The 21,937-nt window shown below is 32.9% G+C and overlaps 1 protein-coding gene across 1 annotated transcript in view; it reads left to right on the top strand.

Annotated features, from left to right (window-relative positions):
- The window catches only part of LOC119610424 (potassium voltage-gated channel subfamily H member 8), a gene marked incomplete at its 5' end in the record, with an annotated part of 274,124 nt that overhangs the window by 83,521 nt on the left and 168,666 nt on the right, over positions 1-21,937 (top strand). The window contains 2 exons of the mRNA XM_037965618.1: positions 1,874-2,053; positions 13,784-13,902. Of these exons, the coding sequence (XP_037821546.1) occupies positions 1,874-2,053; positions 13,784-13,902 (299 nt within the window). The remainder of the gene's footprint in view (positions 1-1,873; positions 2,054-13,783; positions 13,903-21,937) is intronic.

Here is a 21,937-nt window from a genome sequence, read left to right as displayed (position 1 = left end):
CAAATATGGACCAAGCCCGATAAAATTTTGTGAATATATTTATATTTACAAAATATTTAATATTTTAAAATATTTAATGTTTTATTGTGCTGAATTTTATCGCGATATTTGTGTTTATAAGTTAATTTGGGATATTCAAGTAATTTTCTGAAGGGGACTTCTATAAAACTTAGTTGTGCCGTATTTTATCGATATATCTGTATATTTAACATAATTATGTGCTCTGAAGCCCTTTTCGGGGGGTTCTGTTCTATGGGGGCTAGGTGAAATAATGGACCGATTTTAACCAATTTCAATAGGCTTCGTCCTTGGGTCAAAAACGTGCGTGCCAAATTTCATCCAATTATCTTGAAAATTGCGACCTGTACCTTGAGCACAAGGTTTACATGGACAGCCAGCCAGCCAGACGGACATAGCTTAATCGACTCAGAAAACGATTCTAAGCCGATTGGTATACTTAAAAAAGTCGAAAAATCTACTTTTCATAAAATGAAAAAAGTCGAAAAGTCGACTTTTAACTAAATGCAAAAAGTCGACTTTTCGTTTCAACTATAGAACCCTAGTAAGTTCACTTTAAAGAGCTCATAAAAAGTTACTTAACAATGTTATTTTGAGTGTTGATTAGTGCTGTAATATCCTGCTACTTTTGATTACCCAACGCTACTCAATACTTTTCAATTGTGTACTCAATACTACTCGATACTTTTAACGGTTTTATTTTAAATTAAAAACGAAGAATTTTTCTTTTTTTCGGTAAAGTAAGTCCAGGCATCAATTTTTTTGAAACATTTTATTTTTTTGAGATTATTTCAATAAAAAATTTTAACTTTTTAACAATTATTGGAGTTTTTAAATTATTTTTTACTTTGATTTTATTTTGCTAAATGATCTATATTTGTTGTAGAGCTGTATTTTTCACATCATAGCCGTTAAATTTAAATAAATTAAATCAAAATACAAATCAAAAATATTGAGTAACCACTTATATTGAGTACTCAAAAATAAGGCAAATACTCGATACCCAGTGCACAATACTTAAACAGCACTAGTGTTGATACAATATTTTAAATTGCTATCTCATTTACAATTGAATTGTTATAGTAAACTCAATTGTAAATTTAATTGATTTTCTGAATTGAAACTCATAAGTGGAATTAACACTTTATTTCTTCGAAATTCAAATCAAATTGGCTCCAAATATGATATGTTTTATTTAAAACTTAGACAATGTTTCATTTATTATATACATACATACATACATACATACATACATACATACATATACATACATACATACATACATACATACATACATACATACATACATACATACATACATACATACATACATACATACATACATACATACATACATACATACATACATACATACATACATACATACATACATACATACATACATACATACATACATACATACATACATACATACATACATACATACATACATACATACATACATACATACATACATACATACATACATACATACATACATACATACATACATACATACATACATACATACATACATACATACATACATACATACATACATACATACATACATACATACATACATACATACATACATACATACATACATACATACATACATACATACATACATACATACATACATACATACATACATACATACATACATACATACATACATACATACATACATACATACATACATACATACATACATACATACATACATACATACATACATACATACATACATACACGCGGTTGAAGGACATTTTCCGAACATTTTTCTGCCAACGTTGGAACAACCATTTCTATCTTAACACTAAATTATCAACCATATTTTTTTGTCTTTTAGGTTGGATGCACGCATTAGCCGAGAGATTAAAAATTCCAGTTTCAAATATCACAAATGCTGAAGCTTACTCTACAGCTCTGTACTTCACTTTTACAAGTTTAACTTCCGTCGGATTTGGAAATGTCTCCGCCAATACAACAGCAGAAAAGGTGTTTTCAATTGTAATGATGCTGATTGGAGGTATGTATTTACAAAATATAAAATTAATATACATACTACTCATATTTTACAATCACAATATCCTAATATTACTAGCGTACCCTGGTGCTTCGCAATGAAAATTAAATAGACAAATTTTGATTTTGACAAAATACAAAAGTACTAAAATTCTCATTCCTGAAAATTCTCAATTAATAATGACCGTGTACCACTTGTTACTGTTCCCCACTATAGAAACTTCAAAACGAACCATTTAAAGAATAGAAAAGTATTAAAATTTTCTCTATTTCTGTGTTTGTTCAATAACACAAAAATAAATACCAAGGAGTGATACTATTTTTCTGAAAGGTTTATCCGAGTAGAAGAAGAATCTGTTTTTGAAATTTCCCAAACACCTCCAAAAAAACGGGTCTTCATATCTTTAAGCACTTAAAATTCAGCAACTTAGTTGAATCTCAACCGATTTTAAGTTTCTGAACGGATTTAGAAAAATGAAGCTGAGGCCTTTATAATGACATATGTTTAAGCAACCTAGAAAAATATGTGTGTATTTCATAAGCAAACATGTTTTCGATTTTAGCACCGTTTTTAAAGTTTGGAGATGATTTTTTCAAAGTATTTTATATATTAATTGATTATAAGCCAATTTAATGAGGATAGGACTCTATTAAACCCTATTCCCCATTTAAAGCATCCTCCAGAAAATAATTTTTTGAACAATTTTGTATTAAGAAAAATATCAATAATAATAATGTAATACATAAACATTATTATTATTGATATTTTTCTTAATACAAAATTGTTCAAAAAATTATTTTCTGGAGGATGCTTTAAATGGGGAATTGGGTTTAATAGAGTCCGATCCTCATTAAATTTGGTAGAACTATTTATGTATATATAAATGTTATTTATGTTGAATTACATCGTGATATTAATAAAATTAAGATAATTATGGATAATTATGGGCTAGGATCAAATAAGGTCCAATCAATACAAAAATCGACATAAAGGAGTTTGCTATAATTCTTAGTGGTACTGCTGATTCTTTAAGCAATACGGACTTATTTCACCCTAGTCATCAAACAAACCATCCTTCAGAAAATGACTTGAATTCCATAATTATCCTTTTAATATCAATATCACGATGAAATCTAGCATAAATAACTTTTATATAAACATAAATCCCTCCACTAAATTTTATGAGGATCGGCCCACATTTAGCCCTATTCTCCATATAAAGCATACTTCAGAAGATCAGTTTTTGAACAATTTTGTATTAAGAAAAAGATTAATAATGTCGTCAATTGTTAACTGATTTTAAAAAACAAAGTTGCGTTTTTCTCATTAACAGGCATAGTTTCCTAATAAATTAATAAATAGTACGGTTCGTATATAAAATACTTTGCAAAAACTTTAAAAACGGTGTAAAACTAAAATCAAAAACATGTTTGTCAATGAAATAAACATATATTTTTCTAATGTACTTAAACATCATATATGTCATTCTGCTTTCTAAGTCCGTTCAAATCAACAAACTTAAAATTGGTTGAGATTGAACTAAGTTACTGACTTTTATGAGCTTAAAGATATGAAAAACCGGGGTTTTACCTCTATCTCAAGATTTTGTAGGTGTTTGGAAAATTTCAAAAACAGATCCTTGTTCTACTCGGATCCACCTTTCAGAAAAATAGTTTTACTTCCCAGGTATTTCGATTTTCGTTTATTTTGCCTCACTGCGTAATCTTATATTTTGGCTTCATATTATAGAATATACAAAAAGTACTACACTGGTTTCCCGGTTTAACGAATACTCCGTTTAGCGAATTCGCAATTTAACTAACGGGCAAATTGTTTCCATTGAGTACCTTATATTACGAATGAGTGAGTAAATTATGTACTCGATATAACGAATTTCTAAAAAATTTTCTATAAAAAGAGGTGAAAATAATACGGAAAGATCACCATACTTCATTATTAACCAAAAGCAATAACATATTAAGATTTTATGTAAGTTCAATACCCAATTCAATGGGTACAAAATCTACAAATACAAAAATGCTGGAAAAGGAATGAAAATAACATTTAAAAAATTATTTTTGGTAATATGAATAAAAGTTATTAAATAGATATACATTTTAATATAAAATTCTTTATTTAAGGCAATATTATGATTATTTTACTAATAAAGTGAGAAATGGAATTGTTTGTAATGAAAATTACCATAAAATACATAGAATTTCAAATTCGATTAAAATGGGCATCAAATTTATATTTTTTTATAAGAAAGGAATTAATTTCCGAAATGAAACAACTTTAACTTCATTAAAGAAGAAACATTATTTTTACCAAATTTTAGTCAAAATTTTCATAAAATCTTTAATTTTGCTTTGATTCCAAATTTAACAAAAAAAAAAAAAAAATTATATCTTCTGCACACTGCATAAATATGCATGGAAATTTCAAAAACTTTATGGGTGCATTCAAAAAGATTTAAAAACAAGTAAGAAAGTATAGTCGGGCGTGGCCGACCATATGATACCCTACACCAGTTATGAATATTAAATGTGATTTATTTTTCATAATAAAGCATTTATCTTCAATATTCCCTTGTTCCGATACATTTAAGCAATTTATGGATGAAAAACTAATTTTCTGAAAAAGGCATTATATGGGGGCTAGGGGCAAATATGGACCAAGTCCGATTTTGTGAATATATTTATATTTACATAATATTTTATTGTGCTGAATTTCATCGCGATATTTGTGTTTATAAGCTAATTTGGGACATTCAAGTAATTTTCTGAAGGGGACTTTGTATGGGAGCTAGGGTCAAATGTGGCCCGATCTTTATGAAATTTGGCAGGATCATCAAGACTTCTATAAAACTTAGTTGTGCCGTATTTTATCGATATATCTGTATATTTAACATAATTATGAGCTCAGAAACCCTTTTCGGGGGGTTCTGTTCTATGGGGGCTAGGTGAAATAATGGACCGATTTTAACCATTTTCAATAGGCTTCGTCCTGCTCAAATAAAACGTGCGTGCCAAATTTCATCCAATTATCTTGAAAATTATCTGTACCTTGCGCACAAGGTTTACATGGACAGCCAGCCAGACGGACGGACGGACGGACATAGCTTAATCGACTCAGAAAATGATTATGAGCCGATTGGTATACTTTAAGGTGGGTCTAGGACGAATATTTTTGTATGTTACAAACTAAAGTGGTGTAGGGTATAAATAGACTTCCTACCTTTCATTACCGTATTTTTATCATTAAATCATAGAAAAGTTGTTATTCGGTTTAACAATTTTTTCGTTTTTACCAATGGGCCTGACATTATATGTTTCGTTAAACCGGGAAACCACTGTATTTGAAGAATAAAAAAGTACCAAAAACTTACGTCTTATACAACGGTTCCCAAATGGGGGTCCGCGAAGATGATCGAAAAAACATGAATAAACATTATTCTGCTTTTATATACATATCGTCGCCTGAAACGCAAACTGCTCTAACTAACCAAAAATTCAAAATCGATTTTATTGTTGATTCTAATGTATTACATCAAAACAAATGCCCACATCAAAAATTGGGCTCCTCCGACCATCGATTTTATTATCAAAAAACAAGAGGCCCTAACTACAAAAACATTTAAATACATATCAAGGTAAAAAATCCCATTTATCCATTTTTATATACGCCATTGTCAACTATCATAACAAATTATACGTTTCACTATTAAACAATTTGTTTATTTACAAGAAATAAATCGCGTCGATAGAAACAAACTTTTCAATTTAATTAGTTTTTTGCTTCTTCTGTAAAATTTTAAAAATGTTAGATAGGGCCGTTTGCGTTTTAGGTGACGATATGTTGGAAAATATTAAAAATATCTCCAAATTTTTCATAAATACTAAAATCAAAATTTTTGTTCAACAATCCCAAATTTGTTGGTGGCTCTTTGAATTTCATTGTCGCTGGCTGCGACTTGAGCCTTATGTTGAGGACAGGAGTTTAACAAACACCCAAAAAGAACCACAAATTTGTTTAAAATTATGATGCAAGGATGTAAATGTTTATTTCTATTTAAAAACAATAAAATTATTACAAATTAAAGTTATAAATAAATTAAGCGACTTACCGCAGTCTTTGTCCCCAATAAACTAAACTTTAATATTAATGCCAGAAAATACTGAGCCTACAAATTTCTTTCATTTACTAACTGTTACATTCCAAACAAAAAAACTTAACGAAAATACTGCAGTAGAATTTAGGGACAAAGTGCGTTTAGTTCGTAAACAAATAGGAACAAAAGGGAATAAAAAGAACAAAATAATAACAATGATCATACAATTACAAACAACTTTAAGGTGGCTTAATAAATATATGTCAACTTAAAGAAATAAAACAAATTTAAAAGGACAAATAAAATAAATTAAATAAAACAAATAAATTTAAATACGACGAAATAAATCAAAATAAAACAAATAAATAAAATTAGCTCCTCTATGAGGCACTAGGCGACATCTCCACCCCCGTGGATCGGCAACGATTCACTACTACAAATCAATGATGGCCAGTTTGGACACAGGGCGCCTTAATACACCAGTATTGTAATAGTAATGTGTCAAGGGACGAGAATTCACAATTTTCCGCTTCAATTAGGATACTTTGCAAAGTGTGTTCCCTAGGGCCCGATTCTTTCAGCGTAGACTGCAACACACGCTTGACATACTGGACCATACGTTCCCATATACCACCTTCTGCAGGATTATAGGACAATTAAACTGCCAGTCTATACCTCTGGATGAGCATTCATCTTGAATTTGGGCCACATCAAATACTTCACTGAACCGCTTGGCAACTTGATCGGCACCAACAAAATTTTTTCCATTGTCGCTCCTGAGTCTTGTAGGCAGGCCACGTCTATTTATAAAGTTGCGTATGGCAAGAATACATCTGTGGACAAATCAAAGGCGACTTCTAAATGGATGGCTCTTATGGTCAGGCAAGTAAATAAAGCCACCCAGTGTTTTTTATGGTGACGACCAATTGTAATAGGAAGTGGGCCAAAGTAATCCAATACAGTATAGGAAAAGGTCCGAATATATGGATGGTAGCACCGGCAATGTACGACGGAATATGCAAATAAGACAATTAGAAACACGCTTATGTAAAATTTTCCTAAGGCGGGGAATCCAAAATTAACTACAAATTTCACATATAGTTGCTTCAAAATTTTGGTGTTTCATCTTTTCGTGTACATGGGCCACAAATAACTCGGTGATAGGATGAAATGACGGCGCCTTAAATCCATTGGTAACCAGCTAGCAGCATCCACTCGACCATAGACACGAAGTAATGAATTTTCATTTATATAAGGGCACAGGGCGTACAATTCACTACTTTTGGGCAGACTACCTTAATTTTTAATTATTTCAATTTCTTGGCAGAAATGCTCTTGTTGAGGTTGACGGCAGAGCAATATTTCAGCATTTTTTAACTCGTCTGCAGTTAAACCATTTTCCTCGCCAGGGCCAATCTTCTTTCGGCAGCTGTTTATAAAACGTAACACCCAAGCCACCGTACGTTTTAGTTTCAAATAGGAGGAAAATTTTTATAATCAATAACACCTTGTATATTTACCAGTAGAGCAAATTTTGGACGAAGTTCTTCCGAATCTTGTTCGTTGGGGCTACGTTTACCTTTTGGGGCCAATTATCTTCAGAATCATAAAGAAATTTAGGATCATTCAACCAGCGGGAATCATCAGAAAAATCAAGTTGACTTTACTTTCTCGTAGTTTCATCCGCAACATTTGGATTTGTTGGCAGCCATCTCCAATCTGCAGGGCTAGTAGATTCAAGAATCTCCGTAATTCTGTGGGCAACAAAAGGTTTGTATCGACGACTTTCCGAGCCAATCCAATTTATTACAGTAGTAGAATCACTCCAGCAAATAGTTCGAGATACGCTAATGGAATGTTCCTTCAATATTGTACCTAGTAACCGAGTACCCAGGACAGCAGCCTGTAGTTCGAGCCGAGGAATACTCATAATCTTCTAAGGGCACATCTAGATTTGGCAGCCACTAGAGACACTTAAATTTTATGATGGGCATTTATTGACCTTCAGTATGACACGGCTCCAAATGAGTCTTCACTGGCGTCGACAAAAACATGTAGTTCCAGGCGGTGAGGAACACCATTTCCAAAATAACACCGAGGTACTTTGACCTTTTCAACATTTTGAAGACCTTGGCGCCAATTATTCCACACATCAACAATTTCGCCGGGCAGTTCTTCATCCTAGCCAATGCTATGTCTCCAAACTTCTCGCATCAACAACTTTGCGGTTATCATATAGTGGCTCAAAAACCCAAGTGGGTCGAAAACGGACATAACCACACTCAACAGCTCTTTTTTAGTTGGACACCTAACACCTTCCATAACAGCAGCATTCACATTGTGGAACTTTAAATTGAACCTGAAAGTATCATGTTTTGGTTGCCAATACATACCAAGTACCTTTTCCGTTTTTAGCTCATTAAAATCGCTGGAAAAATTCTCCGGTTTCTCCACAGTACCTTTAAGAGCCACAATCACCTCCGAAGAGTTGGATGAAAAGTTACGTAGTTCAAACCCAGCTGTTTTGTGGATGTTGCGTACTTGTTGCGCAATTTGAATGGCCCTTGCAGGGTTAGGAAAGCTATCCACAAAGTCATCCACATAATGATGATCCAAGATAGACTTCACTGTACGAGGATATTGATCACGATAACACAGTGCATTTGTTTCTTTGACATAATGGGCTACACAAGGCGAACAAGCAGCACCAAAAGTCATAACAAGCATTTCAAAACAATCGGGAGCATCTTCATTATCTTCGCGCCAAAGGAACCTTTGAGAACATCTATCTTCAGGTGAATCATTTCTTTCTACAGCACCAACACGAAAATTAAACAAAACGGATGGCAACGGCTTATATTGCTGGGGGTCTTTAAGCAGGTTTGAATTAAGAGATACACCTTCAACGGATGCGGCAGCATCAAACACCAACTGAATTTTTCCCGGCTTATTTGGATTGACTACTCCAAAATGAGGAAGATACCAAATTTTAGGGCATACATCAGCAGCTTCTATGGGCGACAGTTTACTAACATAATTCTTCGACAAATAATCCTTCTTATGGTTTTATATGCAGCACCAAATTCAGGGCATGTTTTCATTTTTCGTTCAATGCCAAAGAGCCTATTTAGAGCCATATGGTATCTGTCTGGAAGCACAACATCATCAATTTTTATTGTTGTTTCTTTCATAATCTGCCGGGCCCGTAAGTCATCCTTCGATTCTACGACCGGCAATACCTTCACTCCAAAATTCTCCGTTTCGAAATAATTTGCCACCAAGTCATAGAGTCTTTGCTCAGGCTGAACCGACAACAAACACAAATGGGAATTGGACGACTTACCCCTCATTTTACCAAATACGACCCATCGTAAAGGAGTGTTGGCAGCATATGGACCATTTTCTACCAGAGCACAATTTCATCGGGAAGCCTTAGATGACAATGATCCAACCCAATAAGCACTTTAGGGACTACGTCGTCGTATAATTTAATGGGCAAACCAGGATGAGCACTTAAATCCATATTTAAACTTTGGGCCGACAATTTTAAATTTGAAACTCCATAAACGTTTCTTAAGGCGTATTTCCTCTGCCTACCAATTCCACTTACATGTAAATCAACAACAGTTGCCATTTCTTGTGATGCCTTACCAGCATACCAGTGTAAATTCAATCTGCTTTGTTGCCCCTGAAGACCCAGTTGCTTCATCAAGGAGCTGTCCACCATAGTAACCGAAGAACCTTCATCCAACAACGCATATGTTTCGACTTTGTTACTAGGACCATAAAGCACAATTGGCACTACTCGAAATAACAACACACCTTTATCTGTAGCTTTGGACACACAACTATGCACAAACTCATTTCCATTTGATGAACCACTTGGACCAGGAGTCTCAGATGAAACCGTATTATTAATTTTGACATCATGCAATAATTTGTTATGTTTTCTTAGGCAAACATCAACGAGACACGTCTTACGATAACGACAAAATCGGCTTGAATGTTCAGACACGAAAAACATAACCTGAATTTCTTAACTTCACTCCAACGATTAGGCACACTCAATGAACAAAATTTTTTACACTCAAATATTTTATGATTTGCCTGGCACAGAGGGCATTCTTGTTTATGTTGACCATCAGCGGCATGGAGGAAAACTTTTCTTTTTGGTTTTGACGATTTCCACTAGAACTTTGCACCATTCTTACCAAATCAGCGACACCTTTAAGCCACCTACTAAAATCCAAAACTGTAGGATATGGCTTTATAGTTGAGGCGTAGCGGGCCCACTCCATCCGTTTACTCATAGGAATTTTCCCGACCAGTTCTTCCATCAGTGTAGGATTTGCTAAATGCTGTTGTCCATTGGCAGTTTCCAAAAAGGCGGCTAGATTCTGCACTTTAACAGCAAGAGGCACAAGTTTATCGATAGCACTTTCACTAATGGGCGAAATTTCTTCTACTTGTTGCAGCTGACAACGAATGAGCATTTCGGGCCGACCATATTGAAAACACAGTTGTTCAATAACTATACTCACATTATCAGGATGGATCAATAACGACTTTACACATTCCCGTGCCTCGCCCTTCAAAGCCTTTTGGAGCCTCAAACAATTTTCAAAATTGTTATAATTATAAACAGAAATAGACTGGTTGAAAGTCGTTGAAAACATGGGCCAATCTTCAGGAACACCATTAAATTCCGGCAAGTCATAAATTTTTCTATGCACCAGCATCGAGCCACCATTATGAGACAACGGCATATTTGGCGGCATCAAAAAATTATTTTTATTACAGCTTACGGAAGAAAATGGCGTCCGACGTTCAGCGCAGTCGACATTGGCTGAGGCAGAATTGTCAACGTTGGCTTTACTGGTACCCGTTACTGGCGGCTCCATATTGGATGGCTGTGGCATGGCGGCTGAAGAGCTTGGCGTCGATTTACTGTTCATAGCGATGGACAAAGCACGCTGGGCATTGAACAACTGAGCCTGGAGAACATTTATCTGGCTTTGGAGAACTTCTAAATTGTTGTTGCAGCTCGACTGGGGCAACGGCGGCTGAACAGCAGAGCTCAAAAAATTTTGTTGGTTAGGTTGAACACTGGCGGCAACTGTGGTGGCTACGGTACACGTCGTTCCGGCAACGATGGAACTTGCAGGCACCTCGGCAATAGAAGGAGCAACTTTAGCTGGTTGGTTTGAATAAGCGACACTGGTACTTACGTTTGGTGGAGGCACTCCAGCGGCAGTGGGAGTCGATGATGTTCCAGCGGCAAGGGAACTGGCAGGCAGGGCAGAAGCAGTCATTTGTAGGGAACCAACTTTTGTTCCCGCAGACGAGGAACCACTAGTAGGCAAATTCATTGTTGACTGCAAGCGCTGGCTTTTTCTTGCAGGGGAGCGTTGTATGATGAACCACAAATACACAAAAGGTTTCTCAAAAAACCACAAAAATTTCACACCAAAAATTTAAAAGGCAAATTGTTCACCAAAATTATTTTAAATAAATGTATTGTTTGTCCCGGCAGACAGGAACCACTTGAGCTCTTTTCAAATTTATTTCCGGCAGGCAAGGAAACTCTCAAATAAATTCACACAAAACTTCTTAATGTTCCAGCAGGCAGGCAATTATTCCAATTGAAATGTTGTTCCGATGGGCAAGGAACCACAAATTCACACAAAAGTAAAAATAAAATTTGTTCCGGCAGGCAAGGAACCACTTACATATAATTACACAAAAACATATTAATGCTCCGGCGGGCAAGGAACCACAAAAAACATTTAAATCCAATAAAATTTGTTCTGGCAGGCAAGGAACCACAATCGCACCAAAGATTGCGACTTGAGCCTTATGTTGAGGACAGCGAGTTTAACAAACAACAAAAAAGAACCACAAATTTGTTTAAAATTATGATTCTATTTAAGAACAATAAAATTATTACAAATTAAACTTATAAATAAATTAAGCTACTTACCGCAGTCTTTGTCCCCAACAAACTAAAACTTTAATATTAAAGCCAGTAAATACTGAGCCTACAAATTTCTTTCTGTTTATGTACATTTACTAACTGTTACATTCCAAACAAAAAAAAACTTAACGAAAATACTGCAGTTGAATTTAGGGACAAAGTGCGTTGAGTTCGTAAACAAATAAGAACAAAAGGGAATAAAAAGAACAACATAAAAAATCCTAACGTCATATGACAAATAAAATAAATTAAATAAAACAAATAAATTTAAATACGACGAAATAAATCAAAATAAAACAAATAAATAAAATTAGCTCCTCTATAGGCCACTAGGCGACATTCATTATTTATCAGCACACAAAAAATACTGTAATGCCAAGAAATTTTGATTCAAATAGAATTTACATTCGGATCCTGGGGAAATTTTGAAGGAATTTTCGACAAATCTGATTGAAGTCGGACAAATGTCTGATACCATGTCTGACATTCTTTCTACATTTCGTACGAAAGATGTCGGATAAATGTCTGATAAAATGTCCGACAGTTCGTTCAAAAGTCTGATCAAGTATAAGAAAGTCTGATAGATGTCGGATAAATGTCTGATAAAATGTCCGACAGTTCGTACAAAAATCTGATCCAGTATAAGAAAATGGTCTGACTCTTCTGATCAACGTCTGATGAAAACTATTTTCATATATATAGTTTATTATGGTTTAATTTTCATAATAATTTATAAGCTTCCATTATTCATGATAATGGATAATTAATAGAAACTTATAAATTATTTTTAAAATTAATAAATTAAACCATACTACTTACATATTATATACGAAAATAGAGTTCATTATATACATACATTAACAAAGTTTAAAGAAATTTAAACAATAATCATCACATATTCAGATGTTTACTTGATTTCCAAAGACCAACTGAGAAAATAAAAATTAAATTCCCTTTTAAAGTACAGTTGACGAAAATATAAACAGGTTTGTGCATGATTTTTATTAAAAAAAAAACAAAATTTCCTTCAGATAATGTGCAGAGTTGTCGCAAAGTTTTCTTACAAAAGTACTGAGAATGGGAACAAAATGACCGAGAAAAAATTTCAGAAAATGTGCAGACTATTCTTTTAAATATCTAAAGGAAATTTATATTATTCGCTTAATTGTCTGACGAAGTTACAAAAACAATTCTCTTCAGATTATGTGCAGATTTATCGGATATAATTCTTAAGCCATTTTATATTTTTTATATAGGAATAAAAAACAAATTGTCCTCCGCCAACGTGCAGATTAGTCTCATAATTGCCGTAACACTGAAATTCCCTTTCGAGAATGTGCAGACAAGTCTGATGTTAATCGTTTATTACTTCAGAAAATGTGCAGAAATGTCTAACAAACAGTTTGCCGATTATTCTGTAAAATGTCTAAAGAAAATTTAGAAATTCGTTAAAAATTCTGATAAGAATCAGACATGTCTGAAAAAATTGTTTTCTGGGATAAACTATGGGTTTCAAAAAGCTTACAGGTGAAGGGTATGTACGATTCGGCATAGGCGAATATAGCACTCTAAGTTGCTTTTCTGGTTTTCTCCAAGTTGATATACATCGGATAAATTAATTCTTGCATTTATTATTATATATTTTCAGCCCTAATGCATGCAGTGGTGTTTGGAAACGTCACTGCAATTATTCAACGAATGTACTCTAGGCGGTCGTTGTATGAGAGTAAATGGCGCGATCTTAAAGACTTTATAGCTTTACATCAGGTAAGTTCAAATACAAAAGAAAATTCGATTTTGGATTTCAAAATTAAGAAACTTTTTAATTTTCTAATATTTGTTTTGTCTGTTAACTTATAGAACTTTTTAAAGATAATTAAAATTTTGGAAATTATTTTTTTAACAAAATTCAGAATCATATAAAAGAAAAATCGATCTTTATTTTTTTTTAAATTTAGATAATATAAAAACCAACGTGAAAACATAATATAAAAATTTAAAAAAAATTAGATGGATTATATGATTTTTAACTTTCTTTTTAGAAAAAAATATGTAAAAAATCTTAAATAAAATTTTTATAATTTCACAATATGAAGAATTTTATGCAAAAATAAAATTTAAATTAGTTTTAACATGTTAAAAGTTGTGGCAATTTTTACGAAATTTTTAAATACTTTTGAAGGGTTACCACAGTTTTTAAATTTAAAAAGGTAAATTCTCACTCTCGTGGATCTTCCTTTTTTCCAAATTGTTTATACACTTATGTAACTATCATCACGATGATCTTTGCTTTGTATGAAATGACACTTACATACTAACCAAAAATTCAAAATCGATGGTTGATTCTAATGTATTGCATGACAACAAATGTCCACAAAAATTGAACTCCGGCCGCCAAAATTAACAATTTTATTAACAAAAAACTAAAGGCTCTATCATAACGTAACGCTCTATATACAAAAAATATTTAAATATTAAAGGTAAAAAGCTCAATTAATCCATTTTTATATGCGCCATTGTCAACTATCATAAGAAATTGTGGGAAGAAGATACTTTGAAAATATGTTCTTAGAACTGAGAATATTTGTATTTTTCTCTTATTTTACAAATTTTATCAAAAATCCTTATTATTATTTTTATACCCTTCAATTTCGTGAGAAGGGTATACATATATAAATTTGTCATTCCGTTTGTAATTTCTACAATATAATTTTGGATCTTTATATCCATCTGTATGTTTGTTGAAATCAGTTTTGGAGTTTCCTATTACACAAATAACTGAGATATGAGAATACGCCTGAGATTTTTTTCAACAAATTATAAATAAAAGCATAAAAGACAACAACGATACAGTTGAATTTGTTTGTGGATAGGTTATACAGTTCACGACACAGAAATTACTAAACAAATAAATAAATAATCACTAACAACAAAAACATATGCTAATATCACAGAACTTCAACTAAATTAATAATTAGTTTATTGCAGCGGAATATTGCAGTTTTGTGTTATCCTTGTCCTCTCTCGTATTTATTGTATTGTATATTTTTCGTTGCATTCTTAAACTTTCGAGAGTGTCTCGTTTCTTTCCTTTTTTTCTCTATCTAAAATCCTAAAGGTGGAAGTACACAACACGCGTTGAGGCGGCAACGCGTTTCACGCTTTTCAGACTTTACACGCCTCGCGTCATTTTGATCTCTATTTTTATGTTTTTAAAGACTATTATTGTTTTAAAAATCAAAATTTTAAGTTTTTGTATATTTTTAATATTTTTCTTCCACTGTTGGAGAAATTTATTTCAGTTTAGTTTATTTATTCTTATTCTACACAAAACAAAATACAAACCTGATCAGCTGCCGACGCGCCAAAAGTTGAAAGTTAGTGAACTTTTCGCGGCAGACGCGTTACAAACTACAATGTGTAACTTGTTAAATGAAAATACAATATTTCAACTTTTTTTGACAGAAGCCTATAACGCGTTGAAGCGTACAAAGCGTGTTGTGTACTTCCACCTTGTTTTTAACAAAATTTGCATTTTTATTAGTTATTTACTACAAAAAATACCAAAAGTGTAGAGCTGAATTGTTAAAATTTACCAGTGATTCACTGGTTCCAAAGTTTAAGTATGGTCCCAAAAGAAGTATCTAATCAATAGTACTAAAGTTAGTAGTAGATTTTCAATGACACACACATGTTAAATGTCTATAGTAGTATGTCATATAATAAGTCACTAGTACTGGTGACTGTGTCAGTAGAAGCTCAGTACAGTTTCACTTTTGACATTTCCTGCTGGGTTGATTTACATACACATACACTGGTCGCCTTATGATAACCCAACAAACCAAATGTATTGAGAATAATATTATATTAAGCTTACCAACACAAGCATTAAGCTTGAAAAAGTCTTAAGAAAATCTTGAAAAAGGTTATCGTAACAATTGTAGAAAAATCAAAACGGAACCCTCGTGATAATATTACATGTGTAATATTACTAAAAGCTTATTCTTGCAATTGTAGAATAAGCTTACAAATGTAGTATTATATTAATTGTTGTATTTAAAAGCTTACTGTCTCAATATTTTCATAAGCTTTTCCACATAAATGGAGAATAAGTTTGATAATAATAAAAAATAATAATTTTCTTCAATTAAATATTATTTATCTATTTTATTGTGTTTTTTAGTTTTATAATTGTTTCTGAGCTTAATTCGATTTTTTGCGAATTGGAAATATGTACGAGTGTCCTTTATAAACTGATCCTCTGATATTCCAATGGACAATGCTGCACCTATAAATTGTAGATATTTAATAATTATAATAGTGTATTTATAATTTTGTATTTTTTAAAATTTTTTCTTACTTCGTATTGCCTTTGTTGTGCTAAAATTTCATACACTTTTCTTTGATTCAGTGTCTTTCCAGCATAACTGTTCTCCTAATACGTCAGTTATTAGTTTTCTCCAGCAATTTTTTGTAAAATTTGGAGTTTTGGCAACCAGTGTTAACTCCTTTTCCTGAAAAAGGTGATAAGAAAAAATATTTTCATATGTACAATGAATAGGATTCCAATAAAACTTACAAAAAATGCAAAGTTTTCGGCATTTTCTTGAAGCTGTTTTTCAAAATCGAAGAAGAGCTCAATTTCTTTAAATGGTTCATCAGGCATTACGGTGCGTTTTATTTCAGCTATTTCTTTCTTTAATACCTGCAATTCCTTCCGCATGCTTTGGACTTCGTTAGTTAACCGGGTTAACATTGGCTGAATTGCTGCAACCACTTTATTCGCTATTTCTGAAATAAAATAATATGTAATAATTTTTTCTACAGAAATTTTTTATAAATTCTTTATTACCTTCAGAATTTGGAAAATTTGTATTGATGATGTTGTTTTGGTTAGTTGTTGGTGGTTCCAGAGTATTTATGTTGCGTTGTTCGTTTGTGAAATAAAGGTTGAAATCATCAGACATTGTGAATTAGGGGTAAAAAACCTATTTTATCGTCATTAAAGAAAGAAGTCATTTTAATTATTTTATGTAAAAAGTGTCCATGAGTTGTTTCTGATAAAGATAAGTGTGTTGTTTGCCATATATTCAAGTGAGAAGATTTCAGTGGACGGTGAAACATTTCTTCCAAATTCAATACTTTTTTTCCAAGAACTCTTTGTCCTCCTGTACAGTCAATTGATGAAACTTTGAAAACTTCTTGTCCAACGCTATATAAGTTGTTAGGAGAATAAATTGACAAATATATATATTCATTCTGAACAAAAGTGTTAGTACTTTTTCCTAATTTTCCAAGCTCTTCTGAATTTGAATAGTTCAGGCTTTGTTCAACCAATCGATTATATAACTGGGCGGATATGTTATTCTTTTTTTAAGAAGTTGCTTTAATTGTCCTAATTTATTTTCAAATTTAAAGGTGCTTATGGTTTCCAGTGAACCATATAATAAAGCATCACTTGCTAGGTGAGTTAGGCAGTGGAAATTGTATGTCAATATGGTTTCATTATAATTTTCTGGAACATTCATCACAAAATTTTTTAACATAACTTCAGCACACTCGTTATGTGTTTTGCATTTTTTTTCATCTAATAAAATGCGTAAAGCCAAACTTAATTGCAAAAAGTGCGTGTAAAGACTTTCATCTATAATATTTTTAATACAAAAGGTCCACTATAAAGAAGAAACTGACGAAATTCTGTGGCCTTGTATCGCTCAAATTCCTTTAAACCTCGTGGCCTTCTACAAAACTCCCGCGGTGTATGAGGTATAAGTTGTTGGAGTTTATAATCCAACAGTCTGATTTGTTTTGGTCGCAGCGAAAAAGAACAATTTCTTTTTCATCAAGGACTTGACAACTCCAAGGCACACAACGTGCATGTAATCAAATGGAAATGATTAAACTATATCTATTGGTAACTTTTCTATTGTCATTTGGGTGTTTGTTGTATGGTGATTTTTATATTGACGAGCTCTAAAACTGTCAAGCAGTCTTTTAGACCATAGTGCACATATTCACCACCTGCAAGCGGAACAATTGGTGCATCTCTTGGTGTTTTTTTAATGTTCTCGCGTCGTTTGGTAGATTTGGTTCTATTTTTTTATAATTACCAACAGTTCATTTAATGCATTGTTAGAAATTAAATGTTTTACACTCCACTTTACACTTCATTGCGAATATTAAAGTTTTCAAAAATATTAATTGACGTTTCATCACATTCACTAGAACTTAAATATTCGCAATTATTTTCTTCAATTGGGCCGCAATTGGAAACACCAGCACTGAAATCTTCGTCACATTCACTTCTTTTTTGTTTTTTATTATTTGCAACAATTATTTATTACCAGCTTTTTATTTTATTATTTTATTTAACAGACAGCATGACTTTTGAGAATAATAAGTTTTTTTTTCAATCGTCAAATTTCTTTAATAATAATTTAGAAACAGCTGTGTAAATTAATTTTTTATTTTTTCGTTAAAATGAAACCACTTTTAATTGTATTAAAAAATTAATGAAAGTTTTATTTCATTCACAATTTCAATTCTTAACAATAAACTCTGCTTTCCTTTTCTATAAGGATATCTTATTTGACGGTAGACAAAATTAAACTAAAACTAAAGTACTAATTGCATAAAGAAGGAGAGATCGCAAAAAGAGAGTAATAAAGTTTTTAAAGTAAGGCGAATACTTTAAGTGCAGCCTTAACTACCCTCCCTCTATAAAACTAGTAGTCCTCGACTGTTACATTATTTCCTAAATTAACTTAATTATTAATTATTAAGCATTATTACAATTATGTATTCTTTAAAAATAAATTTGTTGTATTTATAATATGGCATTAAATTAAGTTAAAGGTAGATAATATAAGTTCTATTGAATATTATCCTTATGAACAGGTCGATTATCTATTAGCACATAAGTGCCCATATCCTTTTGAACTATTTTTTCTACAAAGCGTTTACTAAATTTATTACCTAATCTTCTGTTAGTTTTTAAAAATACCCTGTCTCCCTGAGAGAAGTTTCTCACTATCCTACGAGTGTTATGGTAAGTCAAATCCTTGTCCTGAGCTATATCCAGTTTCTTCATCAAAGACCTTCTAAGCTTTTCGGAAATGCGGTGAAGGATATCAATGGGTTTGAGTCCAGTAACCGAATGTATCGTTTGATTATATTTGGAAGCAGCAATCAGAACTAACTCCGCTGTGTCGATATACCCTTTTTCCGCTTCCAAACACCTTGCGATTTCGGCCAAAGTGCTATGAAAACGTTCGACTTGGCCGTTACTTGTGCTATGTGCTGGTGGAACTGTAAACATATCGACACCAAATTGATTTGCGAGAATAGACTTAATTGTCTCAGAATTAAAAGCTTTTTCATTGTCGCACACAACAGTCTTAGCCTTTGGAAAAAAGTTCAATATTTTCAATAATGGAATTTTTATATCTACAATCGACCGAGATGCGATTGGGAAAACTAGAGCGAATTTGCTAAACTTATCAACCCGGTAATGGGAGTTATCGGGGGAAAAAATATCTATATGTAGTAGTTCACCAGGATATTCAGGTATAGGGGTTTTGCCTATTCTAGTTTTTTTTAGGATACCTCACATACTTCGCTTCTTTGCAGGTTTTACAAGTTGAAACTATCTCTTTTAATTTCTTATGGATACCTGGAAAATAGTATTCCCTAAGGATTTGATTAAGATTCTCCCGAATGTTACGATGTGCCCTGTTATGTTCACTTAACACAATTTCAAGCTGATCATCAGGGTTGTGAATATCTATCACCATATTTTTGCTAATGACAAATCTTACAGTCGGAAAATTTTTTATAAGGTCATTCTGAATTTGCTCTAACGTGTGACGATCTCAATATATGCAATTCACAACATTTGGATTCACAACATCATTTACGAACTTTATGATATCGGTCACCTTATTAAAATTTATTAAGTGTCTGACTTGATTGACAAATATGGTTTCTGAGGTCAGAGCTGAATTTGGTGCCTCAATTAAAACAAGTTGGTTTTTAAAGCAATTAATTGGGTTTACAACGGAGTTGATCACTTCGGTAGAAGATTCTTCACTATGTATTGTTGCAATGGTTGATGTTTCTGACGCCGTTAAAGTGTTGGAACCTATAGCGCCTTCGGTTGCAGATATAGTCCCAGAACCAATTGTGGCATCCGTGCTCATTGAGCCACTTTCTACATAATGCATATATTGACGTGACAAAGCGTCTGCCACTATATTATCTTTGCCGGGTTTATAGTGAAATTTTGGTGAAAATTCTTCAATAAAAGCTCCTCCTAATTTTGTATTTTTTCCAAAAGAGAAAATGAGAGCGGCTGGTGATCTGTATAAATGTTTACGTTTTTTGCTCCGTACAGATAATTCCTTAACTTTTGAAGCGACCACACTATAGCCAGAAGTTCACGCTCATTTGTGGAGTAGTTTTCTTCCGTTGTAGATAGAGTCCTTGATATCATAGTTATAGGTGTACCATTTTGTGTCAACACAGCACCTATTGCACTAGACGACGCATCGGTAGTAAGTTCAAAGGGCTCATTAAAGTTTGGATGAAGCAACAATACGTCTTCTGATGCCAATATATTCTTTGAAAAGCGTCTAGTGCTTCTCTATCAGGACATACCTTTACATTTCGAGAGCACCTTGCTGACACGTTGCCATTTTCTCCGCGAAGATATTTAGTGAGCGGTTTCGTTATGAGTGCGTAATATTTGACGAATCGGCGGTAATATCCCGCCAACCCTAAAAATGATCGAAGACTTCGCAGTGTTTCAGGGACCTGATAGTTTATAATATCATTGACTTTTTCAGGACAGGTCTTTATACCATCTTTTAAAACAACGAATCCTGAAAACTCGACAGAACTTTTAAAAAACCTGGACTTCTCACTTGAAACTCGCATATTCGCCTTGAACAATTCTTGGAGGATTCTATCAATGTCAGAGATATGTTTTTCAGCTGATGAAGAGAAAATGATAATGTCATCTATATACACGTGACATCTTTTTCCAATCTCTTCGCGTAAAACGTCATCTATTGCTCTCTGAAAAATACTAGGGGCATTTTTTAATCAAAACGGAAGCCGACAAAATTCAAATTTTCCATTATTGACGCTAAGCGCTGTCTTTTCCCTATCATTCTCTGCCAAGCTGATTTGATGGAACCCTGACTTTAAATCTAAGGTAGTGAAATAAGAAGATTTTCCTAAATTTGATAAAATGGTCGATGTATCGGGTATTGGGTACCGATCGCTTATAGTTTTTGAATTTAGTTTTCTAAAGTCAATTACAAGTCTTTTTTCCGCTTCCCTGATTCATCGAAACCTTTCTTATCAACTATCCATATAGGGTTATTATATGGAGAGCGAGAAGGTTTTATTATGCCATTTTTCAAAAAATTTGTTATTTCTTTATTAACAAAATCATTTAAAGCTAAAGGGTACGGGTATGACTTTGAGTATACTGGCTCTTGGTCTTCAGTTCTAATAGTGGCTACAACCTTGGTGACAAAAGGAAGGAATTCTATAGGATCAGCAAAGACACCTTTGTTAGCTTCCAGAATATCTTCGAGTTTTTTAACTAAGCAAGCAGATACATCACAAGTTTCAGGACTGATAAAATTACTTACGTCATTACAGTAAAGAAACGACAATTTTTCTTCTCCATTTTTATATTTTAATATTCCCTTTTTGCAGTCAATTTGCGCTTTTATTTGAGTCAAAAGCAGGGTAGGTAAAAATATCGCTCGCGATCGCTATTTTATCGCTCGTT

The sequence above is a fragment of the Lucilia sericata genome, unplaced genomic scaffold (genome assembly GCF_015586225.1).
Source record: "Lucilia sericata isolate MDLA Ls3-8-SP2 unplaced genomic scaffold, ASM1558622v1 Contig000028F_arrow, whole genome shotgun sequence".
Classification (NCBI taxonomy): Eukaryota; Metazoa; Arthropoda; class Insecta; order Diptera; family Calliphoridae; genus Lucilia; species Lucilia sericata.
Note: the sequence above shows the minus strand (reverse complement) of the source record. Positions and strands in the feature narration are given on the sequence as shown.